Raw genomic sequence first — 14,065 nt, forward strand, 5'->3', positions numbered from 1 at the left:
AGAAACACAGTAGACTAACTAGCCCTAAACCCTTTCTTAGAGTTTTTTATGGAGGATAAGTGACAACTGGCCCTAGAGTCGTGAGTATAGTTGTCTCATCATTGCACTAGAAATATGATGACTATTCACCTCCCTTCCCCTTGGTTGGATGGAAGGATGTACTTTGTCTTCTGTGTATTTCAGGAGAGAGTATGGTCCTTTTCTCTGTCCTGCAGCATCATTTTATGTTTGGAGGGAGTGGTTTCTTCTTGCTTCTGTTAGAGGACAAACAGATATTCAGTTCTTAAGTATGTTTTCTCTATATTGCTGTTTGTTATTTGTTAACTTCTTAGTGTTATATAAAATACATTTTGTTAAAAGGGGGTAGGTATGTACAACATGTTTTATGTGAAATTAGAGGAATATCTGCCTCATCTGTTCCAGAAAGCTGAAGTTTGGGACTTCTCTAAAATTTGGTAAAACAAGGAGAGTGCACTTGTATCACATGTTTAAATTTAAGGGTGCTTTTCTTATCCTTACAAAAATAGAGAAAAATAAGAAAAAGTTTGCCAGAATTGACTGGTTTGATGATGGTGTTGTGGTAGCATTCGTACCCTAAATAGTCAACATGTTCTGAAATATTGTTCAGCATATTAGGTGTTGGTAATAAAAACAAAACTCCATTTCAGAAAAAATGCTAAGAGGTTTAACTTTTGGAGTCTATTCATATGCCTTAAATAGAACTAATTTTTTTTTTTTTTCTTTCGAGATTTAAAGATCACCCCACATTGAATGAACGGTATTTGTTACTCCATTTACTTGGCCGAGGTGGCTTCAGTGAAGTATACAAGGTAGAGTGTGTTGTGTCTGCTAAATCTAATGTTTGAGCTATGTACTTTTGTACATGTAATTTTCAAGGGGAGGGAGGGGATCCAAATAAGCAGAAGGATTATCATAGGTATGCTCTTTAAACACTGGTTGAGGAAAATTTGATTAACCCAGGAAGGGAGGTAGCATTACAATAGACTTATCAGTAGACTTGTGAATTAAATGAGAACTTTTTTCCTTTTTTTACTTGATGTTATTTTTGTTATTTTTGTCATCTCTGGTTATAACTTTCTCATATTTGTGGGTTTCTTGTTTAGGCTTTTGATCTTTATGAACAAAGATATGCTGCTGTGAAGATTCACCAGCTTAACAAAAGCTGGAGGGATGAAAAGAAAGAAAACTACCATAAGTAAATATTAATGACTTACACTTCATATGTTAAATTGAATGGCATTTTATTGATTGTAGAACATTAATGTATCCGTCTTCTTTTAGACATGCCTGCAGAGAGTATAGAATACACAAAGAACTGGATCACCCCCGGATAGTGAAACTATATGACTACTTCTCCCTGGATACAGATACGTAAGCACATGAAATGATACATTTTCTAGAACTTGGCAAGGATTTGAGTGCTGTATATTAGATAAACAGAAATGAAGAGTATTTGAACAAAAATAATATGTTCTTTCTTTCAGGCAAAGCATTTAGGGTTTCCTTAAAGGGACTTAAAAATAAGAACCATGAGTTGCAGAATTTTGTCTCAACTAAATATTGCAGGCCTTCTATAAATCAATGAAAACAGTGTTTTGCATTACCTGACTAGTAAGCCCTGCAGGATGTCCTGAGGGTGAATGGGACATGAAGTGCTGTAATGTTTCTGAGCAGAGCAAGGGCCGCTGCAGGGCAGCTGTGGCTTAGGCAAGCTCCCATCAGGAGCATTACGAGCCTAAATGTAGCACATGGTCACTGGGCTGCACCTCTTTGCGAGAAATTGTGTCATATCCTAAGGGATAGTGAATATATTGAGAAACGTGCCTACATAAATAAGGGGGTTTTTGAATTAACCTCTCATCAATATGGATGCGTTTTCTCTTCTGGTGAGTATGAATGCTCTGATTGATGTCAGGTTTCATAAGCTAATAGTTATGCTATGTGTTCTATTAACAGTTTCATTCATATAGTTTAATATTCACACAGCTGTTCTTAAACTTGCCAGGATCAAAATGGGTTGTCATATCTCTGTTTCTGATTGTGCAGTTTGATATGTTATTTAATTTTGTCTCTCTGAATTCTAACACAGGTTTTGCACGGTGTTAGAATACTGTGAAGGCAATGACTTGGATTTCTATCTCAAGCAACATAAATTGATGTCAGAGAAGGAAGCTAGGTCCATTGTAATGCAAATAGTAAATGCACTACGGTATCTCAATGAGATCAAGCCCCCTATTATACACTATGATCTTAAACCAGGTAAATGAGGAATGTTATGATTAAAAATGTAATCTTTTTTTAATCCCTTATTTTGTTTGTTATTCATGCCTGAAAATGCCAAAATTATCATTTGTGTATCAGGCTTATTATAAACAGCTTAAAAAGTGTGTACTTTTCTTTCTAGTTTTATTGCCAAAATCATGTCTTTTCTGTGGTAAACTTTTTGTCATAACTTTCCTACTTTGTATTATTTTGATTTGAATTTATAGAAAAAAAATCGTATAGTACATAGATACATACATTAGTATTTAGCAGTATAAACAGGTAAGATCATTATTTGGCTCAGTCCTGTCTGATCACTGCAGAATGCTGATGTATAAATAATTTTTCCCTTATGTATTTCTTAGCCTGTAAAGGCTTGAAATAAGTAATCAATCACTTTCAGCATCCCAGCATAAGCATTTCAAAACAGGACTTTACAGAAGTTTTCTTTACAATTAATAATGAGAATTGTCATAAATGATGTAATCTGTCTTGAATCCACGGCCTTTGTTTCCCCACCTTGCATGAACGATGCTTGTGTTCTTCGTGTGCTTTAGTCTGCTGCGCTTGCAAGCGTGGGGTTGGTAATGTAACTCTTGTGCCAGCCTGTTTATTTGCTGCTGCGTAACAAATTGTTCATACGGATTTCTCTCATATTATGGAATTGTATAGAATGTATTCTTGGTCTCATTAGTTTTTGTTCTCTGACAAACTTCAGACTACTTTTATATCAAGAAATTATTCCACAACTTTAACACATGGAGTAAGATTCTTAGAGTTGCAGCAATTTCTTGGCATGATTTTATGGCATATACAAGCCCTGAAACGTGTAGTGTAGGATTTTTTCTGGACAGAAAAATACAGAACTTCATTGTAACATATACTACTATGTTTTGGTGTTTCCTCGCTACTTTTTGGTGTTTTCTGGTTGTCCAGCCAGCTCCCAGCTGAGGGAGCCGTTTCAGATTATGATGATAACCTAGAGAATTCCTGAGGATGTGCTTAAATGTGTCGTGGTCAAGTTACTCTAGACTTGAGGATGTAAAGTTGTCACTTAAGACTCGTGAAGTTAAATGTTCCTAAAAATTGAACCTGGTTTTGAAAATGAAGCATTCTGTTAGCTGGTTTGTGGTAACTTTTTTTTTTCCCTGAATAGGTAATATCCTTCTTGTAGATGGAACAGCATGTGGAGAAATAAAAATTACTGATTTTGGCCTGTCCAAAATAATGGATGATGATAGCTATGGTGTGGATGGAATGGATTTAACTTCACAGGGAGCAGGAACTTACTGGTAATGCCTAGTTTGATTTTGCTGTTTAGACTCCAGGTCATTGTTCAGATTTCATAAATGCTCTCTTATAAAACCAATTTGGAGAGAGAGACAGAATTAAAAATACTAACACGGATGACAAATAAAGATTTTTGTGTGGTACTTTGAATGTTGATGTTCCCAAATGTTAGAAGGGTAACATAACAAGTAAGATAAGAGAGTCTGAGTGTGTGTGGTTTATTTTTATATGATATATATATATATGTAAAAAAATGCAGAGCTTATCCCTATGATTTAGAAACATAGTTTTCCTGAAGAAGCAGGTGTTTAATCTTTGGCTGCAGGTGGTTGAAGATGTTTGACAGAGCTATGATGATTAAGTGTGGGTGCTTAGCTCTTGGAAATCTTAGAGCAGGGATTACCAGCAGGTAATGTCCTTAGGGCAAAAGAGTATTTACTGTTCCATCCTAAAGGTTAATGACAGCTCAGCAGCTGTGATTTGTTTTCTGTGTGCACTTGCATGCTTGTCCAAAAACCTGAAGATTTAGAGTTGCCTACAGAACAGGAATGACAATAAGCATTTGTTGCTTACAGAAAAGCTGTTTCTAGAATTTGCTCTCTAGAGATGCAGCTTCTTCATGGCACAGTAGCTCTTTGAGCCTGGGTGCACAGTAGCTGTGTCAGGGTGGGTGGAACAGAATGCCTAGGTTGGCCAGGTTATTACTTATGAATTCATTTGCTCTTTCCTCATTCTGCCTGTAGCAAGATCAGAGTCAGGAGCTGAAACCTAACTCTAAACAGAGAAGCCAGCGACATTCCCATTGGGTCTGCAATTTTTCCCTTATTCTGAAGTTGCACATAATGTTTGGCCTTCTCCTTCAGAATTTTTATAAAATAAAACACAAATACTCTTGCCTGGATGCCAATGCGCACATGCTGTGAAAAGATGATTATTCAAGTTGAAGCATTTTAGAAGTGTTAGGCTTTTGCTGCTGTTTTTAATGCTTTACCTGTTTAAACACCAATTTAAATATTTGATTGTAGGAATGTATGTAGAAAAATTGAGGCCTTTGGATTTCATCTAAAATGCCACAGGCCCTAGTGGTGCTATAAACTAAGACATCAAAAGAGGTCTGTGACCATTGTAGGTTCATGATGAATCTCTGTGTTTCTAATTCATGCTTTCTTTAAGCCCAAAATCTTCATTAAGGAGAGAAATCTTTTGAGTGAGTTTGAGGTGAGGGATGAGTCTGTTTAGAACAAATTGCACAAACAGCAGCATAGTCCTGAAAGGGGTTTCCTCAGTCACTGGGTCCGGTAACCTGCCTTCCCAGGCAGTCAGCTCACAGAATCTCTTTCGTAAACTTGCAGACATTTGTGTTAAATTTTGTTAGTGTTTTGTCCCCAGTAATCTGATTTGAACTGTGTTTCGTAACCTCAGTTCTCTGATCATTAGAAACCTAATCTTGTAATTTACGGACTGTGTTTATTTGTGGCCAGTTTATACTTGTTTATTCCTGTGCCAACACTGTCCTCTCTGAAATACGTTGTTTCCCTTCCTGGTACTTGCTCCTTGGTGTTTTTATAGCCTTCATTTTTTTTCCTTGAATTGTAGACTATCCACTCTTCAGATTATCTTAGTAGCTTTCTTTGCATTTTCATCACTTGAAGCTCATTTTTCTGGAATGTTGTAATCAGAATTGTACATGAGTATTCCAGAAGAGATTTTGTGATACTGTGCAAAATTCATATTTGTGTTGCATTCTTACATAGTTTTTCTGTTTATTTCCATTTCCACAAATATTTCTTCAAAAATTCTTGTAAAGCCTTATATACTCTTGATGAAACAATGTCTGGTCTGTAGTTGTTTTAACGATTTTTATGCATTTTTAATGTTAGATACTATAGTAAATAATACTTAACTGCCCCTCATATTAATATATGTGGGAGGTTTTGTTTGTTTTTTAAAGAAGGGTCCATTTTACCAGTTTTTTGGTAATTCAGGAATGGCACAGGAACTTCCTCAACTTTCAGTTTTTTAAGTGTGGTTTCCTGCAGATTATAAGAATGAAAATAGCAATCACCTGTGTCTGCCATATACACTTTTGGTTAATATCATCTTTCTTACTTAAAACTTAGGTAAAGGATCTTTAAGTTATGCCTACATTAATTTTGATTCCAAACCAGGCCTTGCTGTAAAATGCCCTATACGGCTTTCTTTTCTTGCTCTGATATTGCTCTGATAGATGGAGAAGGTTCATATTTAACCTAGGATCCCAACTGGAAAAGAAAGTTACAATTACTGATTTGGGTAAAGAATGTTAGTATTTGCACTTGTGTGAAATAGACCTTCTGTTTGACTGAGCGACTATGCAAAGAACAGTGATGTCAGTTGAGATGGGTGTGCAAGACGTTTGAATGTGGATCTTAAGGCAACTGTGCAGTCGTCAAAAGATCAGAGATGTGTACGTGAAGTGTTTATATAATCTGATGTTTGAGTAAGTTCTAGTGATGCCACATATCTGCTCGCAGACACTGAGGTGCATGTTCTGTTTTCCAGGTACTTGCCTCCAGAGTGTTTTGTAGTTGGCAAAGAGCCACCAAAGATATCTAACAAGGTTGATGTATGGTCAGTTGGAGTAATCTTTTTCCAATGCCTTTATGGTAGGAAGGTAAGGAAGAAGTTGCTTCAACATCTTAGAGTTTTAGTGTAAATGCCTCTTTCCAGTAGACTCTGAATTATAGTCAAATATGTGAATCTACATGGAAAATTACTTGTGTTAGTTTTTGGTGGTGTGCATTGATATTGCAAGAAATGTAAAAAATCTTGACTGAAGCTGTTTTATTTTACAGAATGGTATGTGGTTTATATTAACACTGCAAAAACTTACTATAGCATAAATATTTATGAAATCAAATTAGTCGGATAACTCTCATGAAGAAAATCACGTGCTTATTTTTCAGCCATTTGGCCACAATCAATCACAGCAAGATATCTTACAAGAAAATACAATACTAAAAGCCACAGAAGTTCAGTTCCCGGTCAAACCTGTTGTAAGCAATGAAGCCAAGGTAACTTTTCATACGATCTCTGAGTAACAGTTACAATATTCATCATAAAGGACTCAGCCATAAAATTGCTGTTCACTTAAGAATGCTGTAACTGAATGTATAGGAAAACATAACAGAACCAGTATTTTGATGTTTTTATTTAAGCAAACTTATTCTGGGACTTCTCAAAATCATGTACTTCAAAGCGAGACTATAAATATATTCCAGAAATTTGCAAGTGATTTTAAAGAAGTCTGCCTCGAAAATTGTCTGCTTTGCTTTTTCCCAGAGGACCTGATGTGCCTCACTCAGGCTGTCTCACTGCAAGTTCTTGTGAAATACTTCTACTAACAGTAACAAGCTCTTTCTGAAAATAGTGAATGTTATTTTCTGCAGCCTTATTGGCTTGAAGAACTATTTGACTACCAAATACCTGGAGGTTATGCCTGCTAACACTCCTCCCCTTGAGAGGTCATAGGGTGTGTTTATTACCTCAAAACCGAAGTTGAAATGCATTATTAGTTAGTTTTCAGAGTGTAGCTGTCCCTTGATCATCCTCACTTTTTTGTATTTTGAGCAATGTTCTCCTTTGTATGACAGTAATGTGTCTACATTGCCACAGAAGCATGAAGTATTTTACAAACATTTTAGATACAAACTGTTAACTCTGAGGATCTTGAAAACATGTCGTAGCAATTCATTTGTTATGGAGGATTTATTGTGAAGAATGTGATTAAAATCCAAAATGTTCAAGAACATGTGAATATATATTAGCAGATGTGCGTGATTTTAATTTTCCACCTTGTTCTTGCTGGATATGTAAGTGATAGAAGTAAATTCTATCAGGATTCTTTGGAACTTGTATCACAGAGTTTTTCCTTTAATCTCTAGTTTTTAATTGGAGCAAAGAACAAACAGCTGAACAGATTTATCAAAGAGAAGATATGTAATTCTTTTAAATTAAGTTCTGAATTAAGTAATGATGTACTAATCAGTTCTGTAGCAATAATAAGGATTTTCCATCATTAAATGCTGAAGCCCAAGCTCTCTGGAGACCAGATGTTCTGTGTATGCTAGGCATAAGACTTGACAGAAACTTTCAGCACCCAGTGATTGGCAGACATCATATGGACCTGAACATCAGACAACATAGTGTCTCAAGAACAGTCCTGAAGCTAGATGCAGGATTTTTTCAATTGATTAGATACTTTTAAGCAGGGTGGATTGAGTTTTGTTCTGGGAAAGGAGTTCTAGGTAGGTAGTGGTTTCTTAAATAGTCCATTAGATATTTAACGCCTATTGAACATGGCAGCCACCACTGTCAAATTTCATGTTTTGTTCTCTTCCATCATGGCCCACATGGTAATGACAGCTTTCAAAGGTCAACCAAAGCATTGAAATTCTGTCCCTGCATCTTCCATCTACTCTTCATCTACTGCACAGCTGAATGGTTTTAGAAGCTCTGTGGAGCTCCTTTCTGCTCTTTCAATCCTGTGACATTTGCTTCTGGTGTTTACTAAGCTGTTCAGGGATAACACACGCAGAATTCTAATTGTGTGAGGTGCTAATGTTTTACTTGTAAGTGTAGTTCCTAAAGGTAGAAATAAATATTTGAAGTGTGACTGTTTGAAGCCAATTAATTTGCTGACTTTTTTTTCTGCTGTGATGTTACATTTTTTCATTGGACTCAGTAGTAAAACGTTACACTGCCATTTGATTTGGTTTATGTAAGAACAAGAATTTGTTTAGAAACTGTTTTGTCTAGGGGGAACATGCATATTTGATTGAAAGCAGATGTAATTATTTAAAACGGTATTGTCACTTTTTACATTTCTTTTCTAGGCCTTTATCAGACGCTGTTTAGCATACCGGAAAGAGGATAGATTTGATGTCCACCAGCTGGCTAATGATACTTATCTTCTGCCTCATATGAGGAGATCAAATTCTTCAGGAAACTTGCATATGACTGGGCTAGCAGCATCCCCTACACCACCTACTTCAAGCATTATTTCATACTGAAATTTCTCCAGCTGAGGAATGGCATGATACTTTTGTGTAGTTTCCAGATGCAGACTTGAGCTTGAAAGCATTTGAGTGTTTTACACAGGACAAGTTTGATAACTGTGTTTTCAGACTGAAGTCATCCTACATAGTGTCATTTGTAGGTTTGGAATGGATCATGGGCTGTGAATAAGTGTACCCTTCTGAGAAATACCTTTAAACATTGAAGGATGACACTGCCTGTTACACACTAACAGGTCTAATGTGTTTAAGACTGAAGAAAAGGTTTTTAGTTTTTTCTGGGGAACATTGTAAATAATCTTTTTAATACTTAAAGTACATTTGGTTGATACTGGAAAGTTCTAACATGAAGGGTAGTTTTTCATTACTTAAATAAAAAAGGGTAGTGAGCAAATTTGAAAACACAGGAAAAATTCCGTGCCTGGTTATAAACTAAATAAACTGCCATCTTTCCAAGACATTGATCTTTTGAAACCAAAGTAAGGAGTGTGAGACAGTCGAAAATATGTTCTGTTTCAGATTCCTCAGATAAAATTGTAGTATTTTATTTGGCAACTCAGGCTTGTACCTCCAAAAATGTGGTGGTGTTTCACTGAATTTAGATCGGAAGGGTGTTATGGAATTCCTGGTACTTATTTCACAAATAGATTGCTAATTTTGAAATCTGCTCAATTTTCTAAAAATACTATACTTGCTGTGGTATTGAAACTTGTGAAACTTTCCAGGCTTCTGATAAAAGCAAGCAACAGTATGAAACCAAATGCAAACAGGTCATGTATAATGTTCTATGCAGGAATAATGATAAATTCCCTTCTAGCTCTATTGTAAATTGTTGTACAGATGTCACATTTTCAGTTAAATTTCAGCGACTTATTCCTGTACAAATGTTTAAAGTATGGCTTTTTCTAATTGGATATTGTATTTTTTTTAAGTCTCCCTCAAGGCGCTTTTAATTGCTGCTAAATGACGTTGCTTTTACTTTTGCGAAAGAATCAAATGACCTCCTTAAGGTGCAAGTCAACTGTACGTTATAGAGAGATTAAGAGTAGGTAATTCATTAACAATCAAGGCATGTAAACCAGATCTGTGTTGGCAATATACAGTACAGTTCCTTAAGTCAGTTTACTGCGTTCTCAACCTGCAGAGCGCATTGATAATTAGATGTAGAAGTTGCTCATGGTTATTCTCTACTTCAGGAAGTTCCTATCAACAAGGAAATGTTTCTTGTGGCTTGTACAGATATTTTAAAATGTGAAACATTTTCAAACTGCCTTGTATGGTAGAAACTTATTTTTCAGAACAGCGTATCTCTCTCTCCCATTCTCTATTCTTTTTACTATCCCATTCTTGATGCTGAGTACCTATATGTAATTTTGTCCATGTTGCAGAAAAAGGAGGCTGTATTACCACAGGTTTTCATTTAGTATTGTACAGTTAAACTGTTGCTCTTGTTTCTGATGTTGCAAGCCATTTTGTTTTCATTGTACATAAAGAAACATTAACTGTCTCTTTAAGATGCTGCTGAAATTGTAGAGAATGTAGCCAAAACAGTAATAAACAATGACAGTTGAAATTTCAAGGGTTTTGTTGTGTGTTTTTGCATTTCAGTTGAGGGCAAATCAGCTAACCATATCACTGAGCTACACTTAGCTATTTAAAGCAAACTCTCTTCAATTACAAACAAGAGGCCAACAATAGAATAATTAATTTAAGTAATATGGGAGGTGACGGGGGAGGATTCCATGAAACTTAAAAACATCTGTCGTAGATGTAACCAAAACATGGTTTCACTGAATAGACCTCACAGAAAAAAACTTCAGTATTGCAGCATGTCCTTCTAGAATTCTTTAACCATGGAATAAAATTAGACTCAAATAGTGACTCTTTCCATCTTATATTACACCAGAGTACTGGGACTACATCCTTTTGACCCTCTGCAGCACAAGACTGAGTGCAGGGTTCAAGGAGAATGAGCTGTCGGCTCACGTTAGGTTTCATTCCTTCTTATTTTGCATGTGTCAATATCAGAAGTTAAATTGAAGAATGTTTTGTCTAAGGAAAAGATACAGGGTTGCGTTAACTGTATGTTTATTTATCTGGAATGTATTGTGGTTACCCCTAGTAAAGGGAAGTTTGGCAATGTATTAAAAAAACTACTTAAGTAACTGGAAATTTTACAGCTACCTAAAAATCAGATGGTTTATGCATTGCACTAATTACATATAGACTTGTTTTTTCTGTTGTTAGCATCTGGGAATAGGCTTTGTGGCTGAATACATGACACGTACTCTGAAACCTAAGCAGTCACCTTAAAGTTTTGGATAGAAATCCATGAAAGAAAATGAGAGTCACTATCTCATCCTTTGAGTCAAAGTTGCAAGATTTTTACCTCCAATACACAGTGGTTTTTGTGTTAGCATCTTACAGTACAGTTAACGAAGGCTTCGTATCCCCGTGTGGAGTCATTCTGCGGTCACAAGAAGACATCTGAGTTGGTGTGTTTGGTGCCTGCTATTCAGCAGTTTGTGCTGGAGATACAAATACCCTTGAGGCCGAGTCTAGAACCCCAAATAACTGCTGCTCATGAAGGAACGCTGATCCACTCTAAGGTAATTCATCCATCAGTTGTTCACTCTGCATTTCACGCGCATTTTACTAATTTCATGGCTTGTCATCCATCACTAGATTTCCTAAGCTCTCTTCTTATTTAGCAGCAGGTAGACAAAAGGAATGAGGTTAAACTTCATCAGGCAGTTTTTAATGAACCTTGGAAATACAGAGTGTTTCAAAAAGAGAGAAATTTCCAGTGGGAAAATTGTCAAAACAAATAAGGAAGATGCCTGCACTATTTTAAGTAGTTTTATTATAATATTCTTAAAAGTTGGAAGGGCTATAGTAACACTTATTATAATATTTATTAAATTCTTATTAATATAGTCATAGGAATGGAAATTGGGCCCTTCTTTTTGAAACACCTTGTATAACACTTCCTTTACATTCATACATACTTTAACATTACTGCATTTACTACATTGCTATCTAATAAAAGAAATGCTATGTGTGAAACAGAAGTGGCTGTTAGAGTAAGTTCTGCCCTTTTAATTATGATTATGGTGCTACAGGTCATTGCAACCAGAGTTAATGCTTGGCTTTGTTGTTGCTGGAAAACAGCCATGTTTTAGCACAGTTCTATTTTGTTTATATTTGTACTGAAGTTTTTCAGATTTCACTATGGGAAGTTAGGCGCCCTTAACTCGGTCTGTACTGGTTGATAGATGCCATTTTCATGGGGGCTCGTTGAGCAAACGGCTGCGTGGCTGAAGGCGTTCAGGAGCCCACGGAGCCACCAGCCCCTCGGTTCACCGGACCTGCCGAGCCACAGCCGGGCTGCTCTGCGCCTGCGACCCTGCGTGGGAGCCGGGGCTGCTCGGGGGAGCACAAACAGGTGACTGCATAAAGCGTGGTTTAAAATAAGCAAGCTTTGGAAAGGAAAACATGCCCTGGAATTTGAAGTATCCCGGGTGCTCCTGCTCAGGCTTTGTCTTCCCCAACATGAGGAGACCACAGGTGTGAGGCAGGGCTGCCAGCCCAGCCAGACCTGTCTTCCGCGGCCTGCAGCAATCCCAGCTGGGCAGGACACCAGGCATCCAGTCTGGGGGGTGCAGGTAGGTCACCAGCAGCGCTGCTGCTGCAGTTTTGCTCTGGATTTTCAGCTCTGTGGGGCCTGAAGCTTCTCCTGTGACAGCAGAGGAGCTGCGGCAGCGGGAAGGGCCCTGCGCTGGGCCCCCGCCTGACCTGCCGCTGGGTTTTCTACAGAGAGCTTGGAATGGTGAGGGATGCTGCTGGGCACGAGGGGGCCACCAGGAAGGGTGAGAGGGGTATCTGGGACATTTATGTCTCTTCAAAGAGCCTCCAGGGCTTGCTGGTCTTCTCTAAAGTGTTAGATTGGAGGGAGGGAGTCCGGCCCAGTGTGGAGGCCTGGGTGGGGTGTCAGAGCAGGAATGGTTGCAAAATTTGGAGGCAGAGTGGTAAGAGAGTCTCCTGACCTCAGTGTCAAAAACAATTGAGTCTCGCAATTGCTGTTGTATTTTTAACATATTTTTTCTATATATCAACTGCTGTGAGAGGGAGGACCTTTGTTTCACAGGTGAGGGGTGCCTGACAGCACAGACTGAAGGTGTTTTGCTGTTGTGGCCTCTGCTGTGGCCTCTTTGTCCCTGCCAGCCTGCCATGGCCGTCTGCTGCCACCTCACTGGGGCCAGGGCATGGCAATCCCACAGTCCCAGTGTGATCCTGCCTTGGGCTTTGGGTATAAATACCTCTCCAGAGGCCTGGATCATACCCAGCCGCAGGAAGCCATGGATTGAAGAGTTGAGGATTATGTTGTGTTTGTAGGAAAGACTGCAAACCTATCTAGAGGGATGATGAATATTCCAGCAATTTTGTGTGTCTATGACCACAGAGTCTAACAAAATAAAGAGGTTCCCCTGAGTGGCCAGCCTGCAGGCCTGGCGTTACTGGCCACCTGAGGCCAGTGTGTTTCCAGATGCTCTTTCCACAAACAAAACAGGTTTTACTTGGTCCTCCATGCTTATTAGGCAAGCACCCCTGAAAAATTCTCTAGTCTCTTCCAGTACCCAAATTTGGCTCATGTTTGCTTGTATCCTGACAAATTTGCCCATAATATTCTTAAAGATGCCTATCAGTGGAGGCTACATTATTTATCCAAGCAGTCCACTCCAGTATTTCCTGGCATCCTCTCTTTCTTGCTGTTTATTAAGCCTCTTATTTCCAGTCCTATGCACTGTGGCGTGAAGAACAGTGCCTTGTGTAGTGCACAAGCCTTGCTTTCTGTGCAGCCTCCATGTTATCTCGTTCTGAACTTCATGCGTGGTTCTTGAGTATCCTTTGGAGTTAACGTTATCCTCTGAACAAGTGAGGTTCTTGCATTATTTATTTCAGATATTCAACTCCTAACAGAATGTTAGGAAAACTCTTGCTGTTAAAGAAATTATTTTTTCTCTTTTGCTCAAAGTAATTGAGTCACTTTGCAATCTTTTCACTGTGCTATGTTTCCCAAGCCGGTAAAATTCTGTGCATAAATCAAAGGAAAATGCTTTCCCTAGAAATCTCATTTTGTATCTAGTGTCTCTAGAGCTAATCAGGTATCATTAAGAAATTACATGATGTTTGAGTTTCAGAATCCCCTCGTGCAAATCTGTGGGTATCTTCTTCTGTGCATTATTAAAACATGCACACGGACTTTCTGTTTAAAAAGTGCTAGAGATCAAAACCACATTTGCTGTATCCTCAGAGGATGTGCTACCATCAGACCAGCAGGCCTGCTAGCAAAGTGAAGTGTTTTCTTGCTTTGTGTGAAAGCTGTGCCATGGTATTTAGCAGAGCACAACCCTGCAGCCCAGCGAAACAAGTGTTTC

General features: G+C 38.0%; 1 protein-coding gene across 2 annotated transcripts in view; it reads left to right on the plus strand.

The window, feature by feature from the left end:
• TLK1 (tousled like kinase 1) overlaps positions 1 to 10,206 on the plus strand; it is a 68,988-nt gene extending 58,782 nt beyond the window's left edge. For both annotated transcript variants that reach the window (XM_082056607.1, XM_082056606.1), the window contains exons 14-21: positions 749 to 830; positions 1,125 to 1,216; positions 1,303 to 1,392; positions 2,111 to 2,280; positions 3,440 to 3,575; positions 6,115 to 6,226; positions 6,519 to 6,626; positions 8,448 to 10,206. In XM_082056607.1, the coding sequence (XP_081912733.1) occupies positions 749 to 830; positions 1,125 to 1,216; positions 1,303 to 1,392; positions 2,111 to 2,280; positions 3,440 to 3,575; positions 6,115 to 6,226; positions 6,519 to 6,626; positions 8,448 to 8,624 (967 nt within the window). In that variant the 3' untranslated portion in view covers positions 8,625 to 10,206. The remainder of the gene's footprint in view (positions 1 to 748; positions 831 to 1,124; positions 1,217 to 1,302; positions 1,393 to 2,110; positions 2,281 to 3,439; positions 3,576 to 6,114; positions 6,227 to 6,518; positions 6,627 to 8,447) is intronic.
• Positions 10,207 to 14,065: the final 3,859 nt, after the last annotated feature.

Source organism: Streptopelia decaocto (assembly GCF_964273445.1).
Source record: "Streptopelia decaocto genome assembly, chromosome: 6".
NCBI classification, from domain to species: domain Eukaryota; kingdom Metazoa; phylum Chordata; class Aves; order Columbiformes; family Columbidae; genus Streptopelia; species Streptopelia decaocto.